Raw genomic sequence first — 20703 nt, forward strand, 5'->3', positions numbered from 1 at the left:
GCCATTGCCTCGAATTTGTCTGGGCGCTATTTTGGCCACGATGTGTGGTTTCAGCATCTGGGCCAGCTTTTCATCACAATATGATCCCATCTTTTATGGGTTGAGTGAGTTCTCCAAGAGAGGAAACTGCCTAAGAGAGGAGTTGTCTCAGATGTGGAGGCCTTCTCTTCCTTTAAGTGTCTTATTTTAAAGGTAACACAAGAGCCAAACCTGGAAACTCCAGATTTAGGGCAAGAGGAGAATTTGGGGAGAGGGGATGTGTGGGGTTTGTGTGTTAGGGGGTGGTGGCTGGCCACGGGCGGGGAGGTGGCAGTTCATGCAAAGTGGTCCCAGCTGCCCCTGGCTTTGGGCTGATCCCACCCTGCCCAGCCCATCATTCAGGGTAAGCCGCTATGATTAGTGGTTAAGTGTTTCTGAAAGTATTCTCTCTCCACTCTGACCACATGCCCTTTCTGGGAAGGGAGGGTGGGACCAGGGAGTAATGGGACCTGCCCTGTTGTCATGCCCAGCTGCTCTGCAGAGGGACAAGGAGCCCGGCGTCTGGAGGCGATCATGGACAGGTCCATCTGAGGGGTCGACAGTGCACCTTCTGCAGGTTCTGCAGCTCCCTGAGGGGTCCAGCTTGCTGCTGTGGGCTGCAAGTTCCAAATCAGAGAGGCGTTTGTCCTAGTAAGGAGATCCTTGGCTGAAACAAACCTTCTATTAACCAATTTTCTCTCTCAAGCTCTCTGCCCTCAACACATACAGATGTGGACACCTACACCCACACACATGCACACACACAGACACACACGCAGAGATACACACATAGGTACACACAGACACACATGCAGACATACACAGACACACACAGACATACACACATATGTGCACACACATGCATACACGTGCATACACACACACACACACACACACACACACACACACCAGCTTGCTCATGGCTGCCTGCCTTTCCCTTTTTAACTCATTTGTGCTCATTCTACTTTCAAGGAGGAGCTGCGGTAAAATGCTTAGGGCGAACATTTCTTCCCATGAAGTGAGGACTTTGAAATATTCGTCTTTGACTGAGGTGTGGTTGACAGCTTTTTTTTTGAGACAGAGCCTCTCCTCTGTTGCCAGGCTGGAGTGCAATGGTGCAATCTTGGCTCACTGCAACTTCCACCTCCCAGGTTCTAAGCAATCCTCCTGCCTCAGCCTCCCGAGTAGCTGGGATTACAGGTGTGCACCACCACACCTGGCTAATTTTGTATTTCTAGTAGAGACGGGGTTTCACCACGTTGGCCAGGCTGGTCTCAAACTCTGGACCTCAGGTAGTCCTCCTGCCTTGGCCTCCCAAAGTGCTGGGATTACAGGCGTGAGCCACCACACCCAGCCTACAGCATTTGATTTATGAAATTATTAGCTCAGGGAAAAAGAAGATGGAAAAAGAGAGTGCACACTGAGTCTTTATTTCCACAGCTGAGTCGTACCCTGTCTGCATTGCCACGCAGTGTTTAGGTATGAGGGACTCCAGAGTTTGCTAGGTTTCTCTGTTTTTCTCCTTTTTTTTTTTTTTTTTTTTTTTTGTCTGGGGTTGGGAGCAAGAAAAACTTAAAAAAAAACTTTTTTTTGTTTTGTTTTTGAGACAACGTCTCACTCTTTCACCACACTGTCAGGCTGAAGTGGTCCTCTCACCTCGTCCTCCCAAGTGATCCTCCCACCTCATCCTCCCTGGGACCACAGGGGCATGCCACCATGCCTGGCTAATGTTTTAAAATTTTTGATAGAAATAGGGTCTCCTTATGTCGTCCGGGCTGGTGTCGAACTGTTGGGCTCAAATCATCATCCCAGCTCAGCCTCCCAAAGTGTTGGAATTGCAGGCATGGGCCACTGCACCTTCCCCAAAATTTATGTTTTTTCCCCTACTCACAGGTATACAAGCTCAGTGAAGGAAGCTGGAAATATCTAGAAGAGCACAAAAGGCGGGGGCAGGGAGTAATGGGACCTGCCTTGTTGTCATGCCCAACTGCTCTGCAGAGGGACAAGGAGCCCAGGGTCAGGAGGTGACCATGGACGGGTCTATCTGAGGGTTGACAGTGCACTTGATTCCCAACATCCAAAGATAATGACTCTTAAGATTTTGGTTTATGTTCATCTTATCAAAGTCTATTTCTTACTCTGGAGAAGGTAGCTGGTGAGGGTGGTTCATATTCCCCGCCAGAGCCTCCTGTTGACTGTCTCAAAACATTGGACCAGAGACTCCCAGCAGGGATGTTCTGCTGGGGGTGGATATTCCCAGCAGGGAACTTTCTATTACAGCTCTTAATTTCACCATTGGCCAAATGACGAGTGAAATAGTAGTCCAGGAGGAATTCAGCTTGAGTTCGGGCTTCCTGTCCCAGCCTCTAACCTAAGAGCATAGGCTCTTGCCATTAAACTGCCTGGATGTGAATCTTCGCATCCTGTGGCTTACTTTCTATAGAGCTTCTCTGTGTCTGTTTGCTTATCTGTAAAATGGGGATAATAATAGTAAGCTACCTTTAGGGTTGCCATGTTAAATGAGAAAATATAATGTAATATGCATAGCACACACATTACCTGGAACATAATGTTGTAGCTCAGTGAATATATTACCTTTATTTATTTATCTATTTATCTACCTTTTTTTTTTTTTTTTTTTGGAGACACTCTCTCTCTGTCACCCAGACTGGAGTACAATGGTGCGATCTTGCCTCCCTGAATCCTCTACCTTTTGGGCTCAAATGATCTTCCTACTTCAGCCTCCTGAGTAGCTGGGACTATAGGCATGCACCAGTAGTGCAGCTAATTTTGTTTATTTTTTGTAGAGGCAAAGTCTCATTATGTTGCCCAGGCTGGTCTTGAACTCCCATCCTCCCATCTTGGACTCGCAAAGTGTTGAGATAACAGATGTGAGCCACTGCGCCCAGCCACCTTTATTGTTGAGAGTAGTCTTATCGCCCCATGCTTCGTGCTACAAATTGTCTCTGGGCCTCTGTTTCTCTGCCTGGAGAAGGGTGCTCTTTTCTTCACTGCCTGGTACTGGAACAATCTCACAGTTGCAAAGTAGTAGATGTTTACTGAGTAATAGAAAAGCCTCCTTTAGTTGAAACAGATGAACTGAAGGGCAGGGAGGCTTAGACATTTTCACTGAGTGAACAAAGCCACGCTGCAGAAAGAACTTGGGAGTGCAATGCTGCCTGTTGCCTGTGTTCTCTGAAGATGCCTGATAGGTTTTCTGCTGTTAAATCCCTCAGTTTTCTTTGTGATTTGTGTCCATTTCTGCATTGTTTCTCATTTACTTGTATGGACTGTTGAGTCATCTTTTCTAGATAAAACGTGTCTAGGCCAGGTGCAGTGGCTCATAGCTATAATCCCAGCACTTTAGGAGGCTGAGGTGGGAGGATCACTTGAGCCCAGGAGTTCGAGACCAGCCTTGACAACATAGTGAGACCCTGTCTCTACAAAAATAAAAACATGAGCCAGGCATGGTGCTGTGCACCTATAGTCCAGCTGCTGGGGAGGCTCAGGTGGGAGGAACACTTAAGCCCAGGAATTTGAGGCTGCTGTGAGCTATGATCATACCACTCCAGCCTGGGCAACAGAGTGTGACCCTGTCTCTAAGGAAACTGACAAGTAAACAACAACGAAAGAAATGTTTCAACGTATGCATTGACAAAAAGTTGTTTAATGTGCTTGACTTTTATTGCCAAGGGAATCATTTTTATAACTATAGAGAAAATTGCTTTGGATAAGTTTTGAGCTCTTTTTGCCTAATGGGAGAAATATTTCATCTGTGCCTGTCCAGTGATTCTTGTTTATTTGTAACATTTGAGCCCAATAAAAATAATGTGATGGTCATAGGATATTTTGCCAATTAGTTCAGATGTAGGGGCAATTCACCCTGGATTTGTTTATTTCAAGTGGAAAAGTTTACACAAAGTTACCTTCCGAGCTTTTTACCAAAAAGGAAACTTCCTTGGGCCACTCTGCTGGGAACCTTCTGGAGCTTCTGTTGAGTCCAAAACTAGAGGGGCAGTTAAAGGTCTTGTTTCCAATAAATGGCAGGAGAAGGGAATATGATGACTTAGGTAGGAAACCCTTCTGTCCTTTTCACAGTGACATGTCTGTCTGCTTTCTACTTTGAACCCCCAGGACTCACAGACATTCAGGTGCTTCAGCTAGAACAACCCCAGCAGTCGGCGAGCAAAGCCCTGGTGCTCGGAGCCGGCACCGCCAGCCCGTCAAGAACTCAGGCCACAGTGGCTTGGCCAATGGCACAGGTGAGTGATGGCACCGCACGCCAGCCTGCCCTGAAGCTGTGGGCTCTCAGCTGTTCTAACGTGGACATGGGAGCCTGCCCACTGTGTCAGAATAGAGGGTGGGTGTCAGAAGGCTCTAGGATTAAACTGGGTATGAATCCATCAGTCTTCCTACAGACCCATCTTCTTCTGTGTCTGGCATGTTCTGTACAGCCAAGGTTATTCTCCATATGACTGTGCTCTTCTAAAGTACTCATTTGCACAGAAATAAAAAGTCTTGTCTTTCTCTTCATTTCTTTTTCAAATTTTTTTTGAGATGGAGTTTCGCTCTTGTTGCCCAGGCTGGAGTGCAATGGTGCGTGATCTCGGCTCACTGCAACCTCTGCCCCCTGGGTTCAAGCAATTCTCCTGCCTCAGCCTCCCAAGTAGCTGGGATTAGAGGCATGCGCCACCATGCTTGGCTAATTTTGTATTTTTAGTAGACATGGAGGGGCTTCTCCATGTTGGTCAGGCTGGTCTCGAACTTCTGACCTCAGGCGACCTACCCATCACGGCCTCCCAAAGTGGTAGGATTATAGACATGAGCCACTGCACCCAGCCTCTATTCATTTCTTATCAGCATTGGATTTCATTGCTGATAAGATATTCATTTATACATGGCACGTTTCATTTATACACGGCATATTTTTGATTTCCTTCACTTAAGGGAATTATCAGACTAGGGAAAAATAGGACTAAGTATTGTTGCTAAGTGCTGAGTCAGATGATGGCACCACCAGTGAATGGGTTGGGATGCTCACCAGGGCAGAGCCAGGTGACTACTTGGGGGTATGCTGTGGCCATCCCAGTGGGGGCCCCACTTGAGAGGAGATGGTCCCATCCACGTGCACACAGAATTTCCCCCCACTCGGCTCTGCCTCCCTGTAAGTGGGATGGGAAGGACCTATTTCAAAACATCTTTTTCTGTCCTGCTCTCCCTCTCTTTCATCAGGACAGAGTCAAAAAGGAAAAAGAACAGACAAACCCATTCATTTCTCGAAACTTCTCAAAGATTGTCAAATCTTTAGTGACTGCTGGTCAGGTGATAATTTGTCTTCATTTGAGGCAGTTGGGCAGGGACGTAGATATTTTGCTTCGATGAACTGTAGGTAGGGGAATGCTGGCATTGAAATTGGTAAGTGACGCTGAGATAGTTTCCTAATGCTCGTGACTGACAGCAGAGGTGTGGCATGAAAGCCAGGAGACCCAGAGCAGCATGGCTCTTCACGGAAGTGTTGTTGTGGCATTGTTAAGTGACTGCTGTGTGACAAACTTCCTGAGTGGAAGAAATTGATTTGGGTTCCTCTGTAATACCTTTCAGTTCTCTGGCAGCACCATATGGGGGCTTCAGAGTCCCTGTGGCTGCTCATGTTGCTTGGGCACCCTGTCATCTGCAGTGGACCACAGGGTGGGAGTGGTCTGTGTCTCACAGTGTACTGTGAGTCAGTGGCCTGACCTCCCTGGAGTTTGGGACCTGCCTGAAGGACTTGAATGAACTGACTAGCTCACCCTGAGCCTTGGGGAAAGGAGGAGCTGCAGATAGGGTGTCCTCGGGCTGCCATCTCAGCCGCCTAGCACCCCTGTGCCACCACCATATCCTTGTGCTTGGAATACCCAGTGGTAGCTGAGCCTGGCCTTCCTGTCTGTGTGAAGGAGACAGCGAGGTGATGGCCATGAGCCGTGGTATAGAGAACCATAGGCAGCTCTGCAAGCATTTTTCTCTTAGAAAACTAAGTGGCTTATGGAGGAGGGCAGTGTTTACAAATGGAGATAGCGGACTGGCTTTTAGGAACCAGCTGACTCCCAGGTGCCGTGGCAGAGTGACCAGCAGCTTTGTTCTGCCAGGGCCTGTGTTACTGGGATCATGGTTTCCCTCAGCCACCTCTACTTTTCCTGTAAAAACTACTGGTGAATTGACTTTCTATGGTGAAGGTCCTTGAGTCACTCTTTTTGGACATTGTTTTGTTTTTGCATACCTTCCTATGGCAACCTTTTTTCTTTTTTCTTTTTTTTTTTGAGATGGAGTCTCGTTCTGTTGCCAGACTAGAGTGCAGTGAACCAGTCTTGGCTCACTGCAACCTCTGCCTCCCCTGGTTCAAGCAATTCTCCTGCCTCAGCCTCCTGAGCAGCTAGGACTACAGGTGTGTGCCACCACAGCTAGCAAAGTTTTTGCTATTTTAGTAGAGACGGGGTTTCACCGTGTTGCCAAGGCTGGTCTCAAGCTCCCGAGCCCAGGCAGTCCACCCGCCTCAGCCTCCCAAAGTGCTGGGGTTATAGGCGTGAGCCGTTGCACCCGGCCCTTGGACATTTCAATAGAGTCGTATTTCCCCTACGTTTATTTCTAGGTACCATTACTAATTTGTTCTTGTCTCTAGGAACATTATATTCTAGCAGCTGAGGCAGGTGCCAGCCACATCTTCAAAAGCCAATTGTGTCTAACCTCAGACTGCCTTGGAAATGTTTCATGGTGGGGTCTCTCAGTGCCCCAAGATCCCTCTCTGAAGGACAGTTGTGTTTTAGGGGTTTCTGCCCGCTCCGGTGCTGAGGCCTTGTGTTCATCTCTCCCCTTTCTGCTGTGATGGTGGTTCACCTTTACCCCACAGGCAGCCTGTGCTTTAGAGGGTCTTAAACATCTGCCCCAAGGGGACAGAACCGTATCACCTTTGCTGTGAGGAACAGGCAGAAGCTCCTCTCAGTGGCAGCGCAGGACCAGACGGGGGTTGAGGGTGTGAATGAGGACATCTTCCTCCCTCAGTCTGCTGCTGTGAGAACTCTGAGGACCAGTTCCAAGATGGTGGTGCTGGGGAGCTCTGCCTCCTCGAAGAGTTTCCACAGACTTGCGAGATTTATTTAGCAGCCTTTTTGGGCTGCGTGCTGCCGTTATACATGAAAAAGAAATTTGGGACCAAACCAGAGCTGGGCTCCAGGTGTTTTTTTTATGTTGTTGCAACCATAAAGTATTCATTTTTATAAAATAAGAGTGAATGGCAGCCTGTGTGTATAAATATTATATTTCTAAGTTTTAGAAGTGGTGGAATCAAGAAATAGACTAATGGCACAGCTCTTCTTTGAGACTTGTATGGAATTATTTACTTGCCAATTCTTTATTGAAGACTTTACCAAAAAAATTTACATCTTCCCTAAATGTGATTTCCATACACATCAGTCAGAAGTTGCATCAGCTGTGGTCAGATTCCGACTCCTCATCTATAATACGTGTTGAAGGCCCAGTGACTCGCTGGGTCTTAGTTTTCTCATTTGCAAAATTAGGGCAAAAGTTGGGCGTGGTGACGCACAACTGTAATTCCAGCTACTCAGGAGGCTGAGCCAGGAGGATCGTTTGAGCCCAGGAGGCAGATGTTGCAGTGAGCTGAGATTGTGTCACTGTAATCCAGCCTGGGTGACAGAGTGAGACCCTGGTTTAAAAAAAAAAAAAAATTGCAGCAAAAGTATATATGTCATAAGTTGTTATAAGGAATAAATTACAGGCATACCTTAAAGATATTATGGGTTTGGCCGGGCGCGGTGGCTCACGCCTGTAATCCCAGCACTTTAGGAGGCTGAGGCAGGCAGATCACAAGGTCAAGAGATCGAGACCATCCTGGTCAACATGGTGAAACCCTGTCTCTACTAAAAATACAAAAATTTACTGGGGGTAGTGGCGTGCACCTGTAGTCCCAGCTACTTGGGAGGCTGAGGCAGGAGAATTGCTTGAACCTGGGAGGCGGAGGTTGCAGTGAGCCGAGATTGTGCCACTGCACTCCAACCTGGCAACAGAACAAGAGTCTGTCTCAAAAAAAAAAAAAAAAAAAAAAGATATTATGGGTTTGTTTCCAAACCACCACAATAAAGTGAATATCACAAAAAAGAAAGTCGCATAAATTTTTTGGTTTCCCAGTGCATATAAAAGTTATGTTTATACTATACTGCAGTCCATAAAGTGTACAACAGCATTATGTCTAAAATATGTACATACCTTAATTTAAAAATACCTCACTGTTAAAAGTGCTAACAATTATCTGAGACTTTAGCCAGTGAAAATCTCTTTGCTGGTGGAGGGTCTTACCTTGATGTTGATGGCTGCTGACTGACCAGGGTGGTGGTGGTTAAAGGTCGGTGTGGCTGTGGAAATTTCTTCAAATAAGACAACATGAGGCTGGGCGTGTTGGCTCATGCCTGTAATCTCAGCTCTTTGGGAGGCTGAGGCAGGCAAATCATGAGGTCAGGAGATCAAGACCATCCTGGCCAGCATGGTGAAACCCCACCTCTACTAAAATACAAAAAATTAGCCGGCATGGTGGCAGGAGCCTGTAGACCCAGTTGCTTGGGAAGCTGAGGCAGGGGAATTGCTTGAACCCAGGAGACAGAGGTCACAGTGAGCTGAGATCGTGCCACTGTACTGCAGCCTGGGCGACAAGAGTGAAACTCCATCTCAAAAAAAAACAAAAAAAAAAAAACAAAAAAAAAATAACAACGTGAAGTGTGCCGCATCAGTCAGTGCTTCCTTTCATCAAAGATTTCTCGGTAGCATGTGCTGCTGTTTGGCAGCATTTTACCCACAGTAGAACATTTTTCCAAATTGGAGTCAATTTTCTCAAACTTTGCCGCTGCTTTATCAGCTAAGTATATGGAATATTCAAAATCCTTGTTGTTTCAACAATGTGCACAGCATCTTCACCAGAAGTAGATTCTGTCTCAGGAAACTGCTTTTGTTCCTCATCCGTAAGACACAACTCCTAAACCGATCCAGTCTTATCATGAGATTGAAGCAGTTCAGTCCCATCTTCAGGCCTGCTTCTAATTCTGGTTCACTTGCTCTTTCCACCACATCTGCATTTCCTTCCTCCACCGGCGTCTTGAACCTCTCAAAGCATCCGTGAAGGTTCGAATGCACTTCTTCCAAACTCCTGTTGTGTTGATATGTTGACTTCCTCCCATAAATCACCGATGTTCTTAATGGCATCTAGAATGATGAGTCCTTTTTAGTTTTTTAAAAATTTTCTTTATTTTTTTGAGATGGAGTTTTGCTTTTGTTGCCCAGGCTGGAATGCAGTGACGTGATCTCAGCTCACTGCAGCCTCCACCTCCCGGGTTCAAGTGATTCTCCTGCCTCAGCACCCCCTCACCCTGTGATTAGCTGTGATTATAGGCACATGCCACCATGCCCAGCTAATTTTTGTATTTTTGGTAGAGTCAGAGTTTCACCATGTTGGCCAGGCTGATAATCGAACTCCTGACCTCAGATGATCGACCTGCCTCGGCCTACCGAAGTGTTAGGATTACAGGCATGAGCCACTGTGCTTGGCCCAAATTTGCTATTCTGTATGGATACAGCTTGTGGCACTGCAAAACAATGGCAGCAGTAACATCATCAAAGATCACTGGTCACAGATCTCCATGGCAGATATAAATAAAAGGATACAAATTTTGAGTTGAAAAAGTTTGACATGTTGTGAGAATTACCAAAATGTGACACAGAGATGTGAAGGGAGTTCATGCTGTTGGAAAAATGATGCTGAGACATAGACTTGCTGGATGTCAGGTTGCCACAAGCCTTCAATTTGTAAAAATCACATAGTAGAACTCAATAGAACAAGGTATGGCTGTATATAAACATGCAGAGTGCTTGACAGGGTGCCTGGCACATAGCTTTTATCTTTATGAATAATTTCATGGAGTTTTAATTATGCAGCATGAATATATATATGTTTTTCACTCCGTTTTTCTTTTCTAAAATTTTCCTATGGAGATGGGGGTGCGGATGTCACTTTGTTGCCCAGGCCGGTCTCAAACTCCTGGCTTGAATCGATCCTCTTGTCTCAGCCTTCCCAAGTGTTGGGATTACAGGCGTGAGCCACTGTGCAGAGTCTGTTTTATACATTGTTTCGTTTATCTATGTGCTCTTCTTCTTTGCTTTTTAAAAAGTGACCTCATACTATTTAGCAGTTAGTAATCCGTAATTCATCTAACCATTCCTTAGTTCTTGTGTATTTCCCTGTTGCAAAACAAAATTCTGCTGTAAATATCTGCATATAGCTTTGTTTCTTCTTGAGTGAAATTCTTAAGTCAAAGGAGGTGAATTTTTTAAAATGAGTTCTAGTGCATATTAGAAGACTGTCTTTCTAAGAGGATCAATCATATATCCAAAGGTAGTATGAAATGTTCATAAAGTGGTATACAAGGCTTATTTTTTCTGCAACCTTGTAAATACCGGTTTATAATTTTTTGCTAATAGTATTAAGTGCCACCTCATTGGTTAAAAAGTTTAACCTCATTGCATTTTCTAATTTACCAGTTGCTTAACTGTTTCCTTTTTCTTGTGTCTCTCTTCATAGTAGTTGATTTGTCCTTTAAAGATTTAGAAGTTTATTTTAGAGGTTTGTATAAGCTCTTAATATATTTTCGTACGATTTTTAAAAATTGTAGTAGAAAACATGTAACGTGAAATTTACCATTTAAACCATGTGTAATTTGGTGGCATTAATTACAGTCACAATGTTGAGCAACTATCACCACCAGTGTACATTTTCAGAACTTTTTCATCATCCCAAACGGATTCTCTGTATCCATTAAACTGTAACATTTCCCCCCACCTGCCCACCCACCATCTGCAGCCTGTGGTAACCCCTATTCTACTGTCTGTCTCTGCATTTTCTTATCTAGATACCTCATACAAGCGGACTAATGGGTCCTTTTGTGTCTGGCTTATTTCACTTAGCATCGTGTTTTCAAGATTTATCCATGTTGTAGCATGTATCAGAATTTCCTTCCTTTTTAAGGCCAAATAATATTCCATTGTATATACATATCACCTTTTGTTTATCCATTCATCTGTAGATGAACATTTGGGTTGTTTCCACCTTTGGGCTATTGGAATAATGCATCTGGGAACTTGGCTGTACAAGTGTCTGAGCCCAAGCTTTCAGTTCTTTTGGCTCTATACCTGGGAATGGAATTACTATGGTAATTCTATATGTAACATGTCATGCTCATCCTAGTGGACATGACGTGTAGCTATAAGTTTTGTCTGTTATATTTATGATCATAAATTTTCTCATATCACTGTTTTGCATTTTATCTTATTTTTGTGAGTAGTATTGTAGAAAAGGAATTAAGAATTTTAAAAATCATTAGGCCTGACCATTTAAAAAATGGGTATAATTTCACTTTTTGTGTCATTGTAAGTTATTGTCTATATAATGAGATACTTTTTTTCTTTATGGCCACATTGGGTCTGCAGAGATAAGTACTTTCTTTCTTCTTCCATGACGTTATCTTATCAAAACAAATATCCCACTGGAATTTATAGTGATATATGTATCACTACAATATATAACTGTAAATATATATTTATATGTAATATATGTTATATAGACATGTTCGTATATCAAATGAGGACTGGGTCTAAATTATTTTCTATAGTGGGATCCTATTAGCACAGAGACATTAGGTAAATAGTTTCATTTTTCACTGTGATTTTATTTAGTGTTGGTCACTGACCACATTCTTACATACTGTGAGAATTTGTTTCTTGTTTTGAGTAAGTCCCGTTTGATTTTTATTGCTGGCGTGTTACCATATTTTCTTTAATGTCTGGAAGAGCTGGTTTTGCCTTTTTTTACACCATGATACTCTTTAATCATTCATACAGTTTCAAAACAAATTTCAGACTTTGAATTCTTTGAACCACTGTGAATGTAAGTAGGAATTGTGTTCATCTGTTTATAAACCAGGGAAGGATTTTTACCTTCCCAACAATCAGGTAACGTGGTACAGCTTTGTGCATCTTTAAGTTTTGTTCCTTTCCCCCCGCCACATAACGTAACTGTTTTTCGTTATATGAGCTTCCCTTACCCCATGCTGCGCTAATTTTGAAATCTTTGTCCAGTTTTGGTTGCTCTTGTGAAGAGCTGACTGATCAGCTGCCTTGTCAGTGCAGTTGCTTGTGTTTCGTGGATGAAAGACACCGACTGCTTTACTATGGCCCACATGTGATGAGCTGATCTTCAGTAGAAGGAGCTTCTGCTGTTACTGGTGCTGGCTTTCTGCATGCCTCAGTGCAGGGCTGAAAAGTCCCGCATGTCCACCATGAGCCTGTGATACACCACACACACCTAAACGTCTTGGAACACACAGTGGGCTGGCAGTGTCTCTAGGATTAAGCAAAAGAATTTCCAATTTCCAATCTTTTTTTTGGCTAACTGGGACTACAGTTGTGTTTCGGTTCTGAATGAATATGTGATTCATAAAGTTAGAATGTTTAACCAACATCACAGAGGGAACCTTATGAAATACACAAGGTTATAGAAAGCAGAGGCTGTGCAACTGCCATCTTACCACTTACCGTTTGGTACCCCACTTTCCCTCCTTGGTACCCCACTTTCACTCCCATTTGGGAAACATTGAAGCTGTCTTTGTTCCCCACGCCCACTGTTTTTACTTCATAGTGTTCTGGTTTGAATACTGGTTCTGCTACTTGCTGACTACACAACACCTCTCTGACTGGTCCCTCTGTGATCCTCAGTTTTGTCTACAGTGAAATGGGAATAATAATATCTTCCTCCTAAGGTCATTGGCAGAATCAGTGAGCTAATAAAAGTGAAGTTGCTAAAGGCAATGCAGGATCCTGGATTGGATCTTGGAACAGAAACAAAACAGTGCAAAAGCTGGTGAAATCTAAGTAAAGTCTAGAGTTTGTTAATAGTAGTATACTACTTTTATTATTTTAGTATTGGCAAATGTACCATGATTATATAAGATAGTGTTACTAAGGGGAACTGGGTGAATGGCATACTGTCTTTTCAGATTTTCTGAAAATAATATCCAAAATTATTCCAAAATAAAACAAAAGGAACCTTTATTTTTTTGTTTTTTATTTTTTAGATGGAGTCTTGCTCTATCACCTAGGCTGGAATGCAATGGCATACTCTCAGCTCACTGCAATCTCCCCCTCCCGGGCTTAAGTGATTTTCCCACCTCAGCCTCCCAAGTAGCTGGGACTACAGGCGCGCGCCACCATGCCCAGCTAATTTTTTGTATTTTTAGTAGAGGCAGGGTTTTGCCATGTTGGCCAGGCTGGTCTTGAACTCCTGACCTCATGTGATCCACTTTGGCCTCCCAAAGTGCTGGCATTACAGGTGTGAGCCACTACACCCGGCCTAATTTTTTTTATTTTTAGTAGAGACAGGATTTCACCATGTTGGCCACTCTGGTCTCGAACTCCTGACCTCAGGTAATCCCCCTGCCTCGGCCTCCCAAAGTGCTGGGATTATAGGTGTGAACTGCTGTGCCCAGCCAAGAGAACTTGTTTTGTAAATGACAGTGTTATACGCCTGTCAGGTGATTTTATTTTAAATATTGTTCTTTTATTTTTTATTTTTCTTTGTGTATTTCTTTTCTTTTTCTTTTCCCTTAAAAACTCTCCTATCCAATCAAATATCTTTCTTTTGCTAGATTATTGGGCTTATTGAATAAGTGTTTCTTGAACAAATATTTATCAAATGTTAAGCACCATGGACAATGTAAAGCAATGTAAGAGGAGATCTCTGCCCTATAATCTCATTCCAGAAAAGAAGTTGAAAGCATACCTCAGCAAAGTCAAAAGAGCACACATCACAGGGGCTGTGGGCTTTACAGTGTGGAATGCTCTCCCTGGGCTGCAGGGATGGGGAGGGCTGCAGGAAGGAGGGCTAATGTGGGCAAAGAAATGAAGCAAGAACACAGGAGACAGAGAGTGGAAGTAGGGAAAACTGTGGAAAACAAATCTGCCCTCACTCTCAAGATGGGTTCAGTCCTTTTGGGGAGATAAGGGCGTACGTCAAATAATTAGGATTAAAAGTTAGACACCATTGGCTATATTGAATAGAGTTAAAAGGTAATATAGCACACGGGCTGCAGTGGCTCACACCTGTACTCCCAGAACTTTGGGATGCTGAGGCAGGCAGATCACTGGAGGTCAGGAGTTCAAGACCAGCCTGGCCAACATAGTAAAACCCCTTCTTTAATGAAAATATAAAAATTAGCCAGGCATGGAGGCACCCGCTTGTAATCCCAGCTATTTCAGAGGCTGAGGTGAGTGGATCACTGAACCCAAGAGGTAGAGGTTGCAGTGAGCCAAGATGACGTCACTGCGCTCCAGCCTAGTGAGAATCAATCTCAAATTTAAAATAATAATAATAATAATAATAACACAGCAATTCTGTAAGCCATGATGGACTTGTAACTCCTTGTCTTTGACAATCTAGTTTTTCTATTTGAAGCCTCATTAGGCTTGAGTATGGTGCCCTGTCACTGGTTAACCAGGATGACCGAGGGCCAGTAATGTATTGTTACAACTTAATTTCTCATGACTATGAGCTGTGATGGGGTGGATTGACTCCTGAGGTTCTTTCAAGTTCTCCTGTTCTACGAATGTGCATGCATGCATGTGTGTGCACGTGCACACACACACACACACACACACACACATACACACACACACACACTCATACTCTTTTTTGTGATGGAGTTTTGCTCTTGTTACCCAGGCTAGAGTGCAATGGCGCGATCTCGGCTCACTGCAACCTCCGCCTCCTGGATTCAGGCAATTCTCCTGCCTCAGCCTCCTGAGTAGCTGGGATTACAGGCACGTACCGCCATGCCCAGCTAATGTTTTGTATTTTTAGTAGAGACAGGGCTTCACCATGTTGACCAGGATGGTCTCGATCTCTTGACCTCATGATCCACCCGCCTTGGCCTCCCAAAGTGCTGGGATTACAGGCTTGAGCCACCGCGCCCAGCCTCATTCATACTCTTTGAGAGCAGGAGAGGGGTACTCATGAATACTCATGGGCCCAAAAGGCTTGTCCCTGTTAGGATATCTAGCCTTCCTATTTCTCTATTTCCAAATCTGAACTCAAAGTCTAGCACTAACTTCTTTTTTTTCCAACTTTTATTTTAAGCTCCGGGGTGCATGTGCAGGATGTGCAGGTTTGTTACATTGGTAAACATGTGCCATGGTGGTTTGCTGCACAGATCATCCCATCACCTAGGTATTAAGCCCAGCGCTGGTTAGCTATTTTTCTGAGGCTTTCCCTCTCTGCATCCCCACTCCGCACAAACTCTTAAACAGAAGAGCTACTATGGGTGAACCAGGGTGACGCAGAGGCTCTTGGATAGGCCTCTGGACATGTACAGCCCTGTAGGGAACCCTTCTAACTAGATTTGCAGCTGCATGGATAGTCAGATCCAAGTACTGTTGATTGGAGAGTCTTTTTCCCGGCATGCCATGGAGGCTCTGCTTTTGTTCTTTTCATGGTCAACTATTTCATAATAATTATTTTTAATAATAGTACATGTATGTTAATAAAGCTTAAAAAAAAAAAGTGTTGCGGTGCGATGGCTCACACCTGTAATCCCAGCACTCTGGGAGGCTGAGGCAGGCGGATCACAAGGTCGGGAGTTTGAGACCAGCCTGGTCAATATGGTGAAACCCTGTCTCTACTAAAAAATGAAAAAATTAGCCAAGCATTGTGGTGGGCACCTGTAGTCCCAGCTACTCCGGAGGCTGGGACAGGAGAATCACTTGAACCCAGAGGTTGAATCACTTGAGGCAGAGGTTGCAGTGAGCCAAGATCGTGCCACTGCACTCCAGCCTGGGCGACAGAGTGAGACTCTGTCTCAAATAAATAAAAATAAGCTTAAACAGTATAAAGAATGTCTTTTTCCGATTCTCCTAACCTTCAGTTTCCTCCCTCAAGGCCCATGGTTGTGTTTCTTGCAGTTCTTTCAAAGATATTCTTGAAATATACAAGTGTATGTGTATATATTCTTGAAAAAACACATTTATGCCCACAGACTCAAATTATAGCAGAATTATACATTGTTCTGCACTTTCTCATTTAGCAATTATCTTAGAATTTTCCTATGGTATTTGAAGCTAACTTGAAGAGCTTTGTTCACTTCTCCTTTCTCTACTAAGTCCAGCCAAGGATGGGGACAATTTTAGGATCAAAAAGAATATTAGGCTGGGTGCAGTGGCTCACGCCTGTGATCTCAGCACTTTGGGAGGCGGAGGTGGGAGGATCGCTTGAGCTCAGGAGTTCGAGACCAGCCTGGGCAACATAGTGAGACACTATCTCTACAAAAAATAAGAACAAAACATTAGCCAGGCATGGTGGCATGAGCCTGTAGTCCCAGCTGCTTGAGAGGCTGAGGTGAGAGGATTGCTTGAGCCTGAGAGTTCAAGGCTGCAGTGAGCCATAATTGTGCCACTGGATTCTAGCCTGGGTGATAGGACAAGGCCCTGTCTTTAAAAAAAAAAACCACAATAGATTGAAACATTTTAAAACATACTTGAATCTAGTGCCTCATAAAGATTCTTAAACAAAATGAAACCTCATTGTTTTTAAGAGGATGCAAGGAAATCAATTCATTCTGAAAACTGGTAAACAAAGGGAAAGTAGTAAACATTTCTCCTGCCTTTTCTTTACAGACTGAACCTCCAGGTAGCCAATAGTTGATAAGCGGAAGTTTCTCTTTACAGAATTATTGTGGCTAATAAATAAAGAAGGTGTGGTAGAAGTAGAATATTAGTATTTTGCAATCTTCAGTGAATTATTTAATTATTTACCCTATTTCTGAACTTTTTTATTAGACACTTGCCTATTCATGCATCAGTACCACATTGTTTTAATTGTTGCAGCTTTGTAGTATGTTTTAATACTTTAGAAACTCCCCCTACACACACATACCACTCTTTTCTAGCTCCCCCTACACACACACACACACACACACACACACACACACACACACACACCCCGCTCTTTTTCCTTAGAATGTTCATGACTATTCTTGTGTATTTGGTTTTCCTAATAAATTTTAGAATAAGTTCCTCTAGCTCTCAAAAAAATTATGATTTTTTTAAATTGAGTAAAATGTATAGATGTGCATAAAGTGAATTGCTGTTTGTTGTGTTTTACTGGCTTGCCTGAGATAAATAGGAATATAAATATCAAGTCTTATATTTCTGTTAGGGAAACAGAAATTGCATAAAATTTAGCCATTTATTAAACAACTAATTTAGCCTGTGTGCTAGGCAATATTTTGTATACTTTGGAGAAAACCAGTGAATAAAACATAGGCAATTTCTAGCCTCAGGCTCCTACTCGTTTGTTAAGATCTAGGTTGGCATCCATTATATCACATGAAGAAATTTGACTTTCAGCTGACCACCAATCCCATATGCACCAATAGGATCACGTGGCTGCTAAGAGTTATTATATATAATCTTGGGTTGAATTAGAGGATGTGCAGAGAGGGAGAAGTGGAGTTTAGTGACAAGTGGTTTCAGCTCAGGAGGCCGACAGCAGGGTGTGAATTAGGTGCTTTATGACCTTGGGAGGGGATGTAGCCTCTTTGAGCCTTAGCTTCTTCAAGTGTTAAATGGGGTATCAGTTGTGCCTAACTTGTGGGGTTACATGTAAGGCCTAAATGAGATAATCCAAAGTGCTTTGCACCTTGACCGCACATGCTGGTGTTCTGGAAATGTTAACTGGTATTTAAGTTGGTGATCTGATTCTGCTGGCCTCATGGCATCTCATTTGTTATGTTCAGTTCCTGATATGATTCTCTAGAAGAAGCAGCAGATGATATCTAGAAGAGGGTGGCCAGATGATCGGGAAAGGGGGGTGCCTAGAAACACTGAAGAAATGGTAGGCCTCTTTACTAGAAAAGAGAAGACTAACAAGAAACAGTGGCCATTGATTGACTGATGGATGGATGGATGGATGGATGGGTTTCACTTTGTCACCTAGGCAGGGCTGCAGCAGTGCAATCATGGTTCACTTCAGCCTCCACCTCCTCAGCTCCAGTGATTCTCCCTCAGCCTCCTGAGCAGCTGGGACCACAGGTGGGCACCACCACACCCAGCTACTCTCTTAAATTATTTGTAGAGATGAGTCCTCACTAGGTTGCCCAGGCTGGTCTGGAACTCTTGGGCTCAAACAATCCTCCTGCTTCAGGCTCCCAAAGAGCTGGAATTAGAGGTGTGAGCCACAGCATCCAGCCTAGATATTTTGAATGGCTTTGGTGATAGAGATGGGAGACTCAGACCAGCTAGTAGAATCAGCCTCACATGAAAAAAAAAAAAACCTTTCTGGGCCGAGTGCCCTGGCTCATGCCTATAATCCCAGCACTTTGGGAGGCCAAAGTGGACATATCTGAGGCCAGGAGTTCAAGACCAGCCTGGCCAACATGGCGAAACCCCATCTCTACTAAAAATACAAAAATTAGCCAGGTGTAGTGGTGCACACCTGTAATCCTAACTACTTAAGAGGCAGAGGCATGAGAATTGCTTGAACCTGGAAGGCAGAGGTTGCAGGTAGCCAAGATGATGCTATTCCACTTCAGCCTGGGTGACAGAGCGAGACTCTGTCTCAAAACAAAACAAAACAACCCCCACCCCCCGGCCCCTGCTGCCACCAGCTTTCTGGCAAGCACATCTCTTCAACAATGAGGTGGTCCTGTAGTGAGCTTCCTGTAAGAAATGTTCAAGAAGAAGCTAGATAGCCATTTGTTAGAGAAATGACAAAAAGAATTTCTGCAATAGGAAGATGAGGCTAAATGAAGACTAAGGCGTTTTCCTATGAAATTCTGGTATAAATGTACACATATGCAAGCACATATATGGAAAATTCTCTGCATATAGCATATTGCTTCTAAAGAATCACAATTCTGTGAAAGCTTATTTGATCCTTTTTTGAGTTAGAGGATATTGCAATGCCTTGGGGTCCTTGTGAACATAAGTGATCACCAAAGAAGTGAAGAGATGGTGAAACAGGGAGACCTGGGGACTAGTGTATTTCACTTCGGTTTCACGTCTATTATCTTAGAGAGAAGAACCTTAGAAGTGAGCCCTTCTCGCTTCCTACTTTGAGCGTGAGTCCTAGAATTAGCACATTATTAAAAGTTCTCTGCCTCTTTTGTGTGTATGAGCTTTTTGGAAGGTGCTAGTCATGTCTGGCAAACAAATGGCAAATTTAAAGAAAAGGATGTGACGGTATAAACTTGGCCTTGGCCTTGCTGCATTTAGCCTCAGCACTTTTTTTTTTTTTTGAGACAGAATTTTGCTGTCACCCAGGCTGGAGTGCAGTGGCGCAGTCTGGGTTCACTGCAACCACTGCTTCCTGGCTTCAAGTGATCCTCCTGTCTCAGCCTCCCAAGGAGCCGGGAGTATAGACATGTGCCACCATGCCCAGCTAATTTTGGTATTTTTAGTGGAGACGGTGTTTCGTCACGTTGGCCAGGTGGGTCTTGAACTCCTGACCTCAAGTGATCTGCCCACCTTGGAACTCCCAAAGTGATGGGATTGCAGGCATGAGCCACTGCACCTTGCCCCAACATATTCCCGTTATGTTAATCTTTCTTGCTACTCTTTTATTGCATAGTATGTTAGAAAACTTGTATGTTAGAACATAGTTAAATGTATGTTAAAACATTGTATGTTAGAAGAACTTGGTAAAGTTATGTAAAAGAGGTAGTGTTAATGTATTTATTTCAGATTCATCGTGATTTCCTTCGTACAGGCATTACTGACTTGCTGTAATTTCCAAAGTTACAGTCTGTAAAACTTTTTGTTGTCACCCAGTACACGTAGTGTAACATTGTAGATACCATGTTAGCCTATTAAGTGAAAAACGTAGCAAGTGTAAATAAAATTCTCATTCTTAGTTGATATTTAAAGTATGATTTGTGCATCTTCAGTGAATGACGAACCCACAACAACCACTGATCCCGAAGAACCTTCCGTGGTCGGTGTGACGTCCCCACCTGCTGCACCCGCAAGTGTGACCCTGAATCCCAACACGACTTCTCTCCCTGCGCCAGCCACACCGGCTGAAGGGGAGGAACCCAGCACTTCGGGTACACAGCAGCTCCCAGCGGCTGCCCAGGCCCCTGATGCTCTGCCGGCCGGGTGAGTAGCCTTCTGTCTATAACAGATCTCTCCTCCCCAAAGACTGAGGTTCCTTCACCAGGGCAGAAACAACATGGTTATTTATTACCTAGTGGCTACTAGCCTCTGGGGAGGCTGCTGTGCATTGAAGCAAGGGAGGTGTGGAAGAACTGCTTGTTCTACAGAAATCTTAAAAAGAATCTCAGTGGCCTGGGGCAGAATCAATGCTACCTTGTACCGTGACTTAAAATGAACAGCTTGACGCAAAGAGTGTGGCTTTTACATAAGAAGGAGCTCATTTTGCTTTCCGGAATCATTGGAGGGTTTTCGCCTAGATCCTGTCTGGAAAACAGCTTTTCTCTCTTGAATTTTATCTTATCAGCCCATGGAGGAGTTGGGCTTTAGGCTGTGAATATAGCTGTATGTTATTCTCGTAACTGGGACTTAAGTTAGCATAAGCTACCAGTTTTCTTG

The 20703-nt window shown here is 43.9% G+C and overlaps 1 protein-coding gene across 2 annotated transcripts in view; it reads left to right on the plus strand.

The window, feature by feature from the left end:
* The window catches only part of WWP2 (WW domain containing E3 ubiquitin protein ligase 2), a 180571-nt gene that overhangs the window by 107931 nt on the left and 51937 nt on the right, over positions 1-20703 (plus strand). For both annotated transcript variants that reach the window (XM_039477061.2, XM_074405585.1), the window contains exons 7-8: positions 4153-4280; positions 20040-20250. In XM_039477061.2, coding sequence (XP_039332995.1) covers positions 4153-4280; positions 20040-20250 — 339 coding nt within the window. The remainder of the gene's footprint in view (positions 1-4152; positions 4281-20039; positions 20251-20703) is intronic.

Source organism: Saimiri boliviensis, chromosome 1, assembly GCF_048565385.1.
Source record: "Saimiri boliviensis isolate mSaiBol1 chromosome 1, mSaiBol1.pri, whole genome shotgun sequence".
NCBI classification, from domain to species: domain Eukaryota; kingdom Metazoa; phylum Chordata; class Mammalia; order Primates; family Cebidae; genus Saimiri; species Saimiri boliviensis.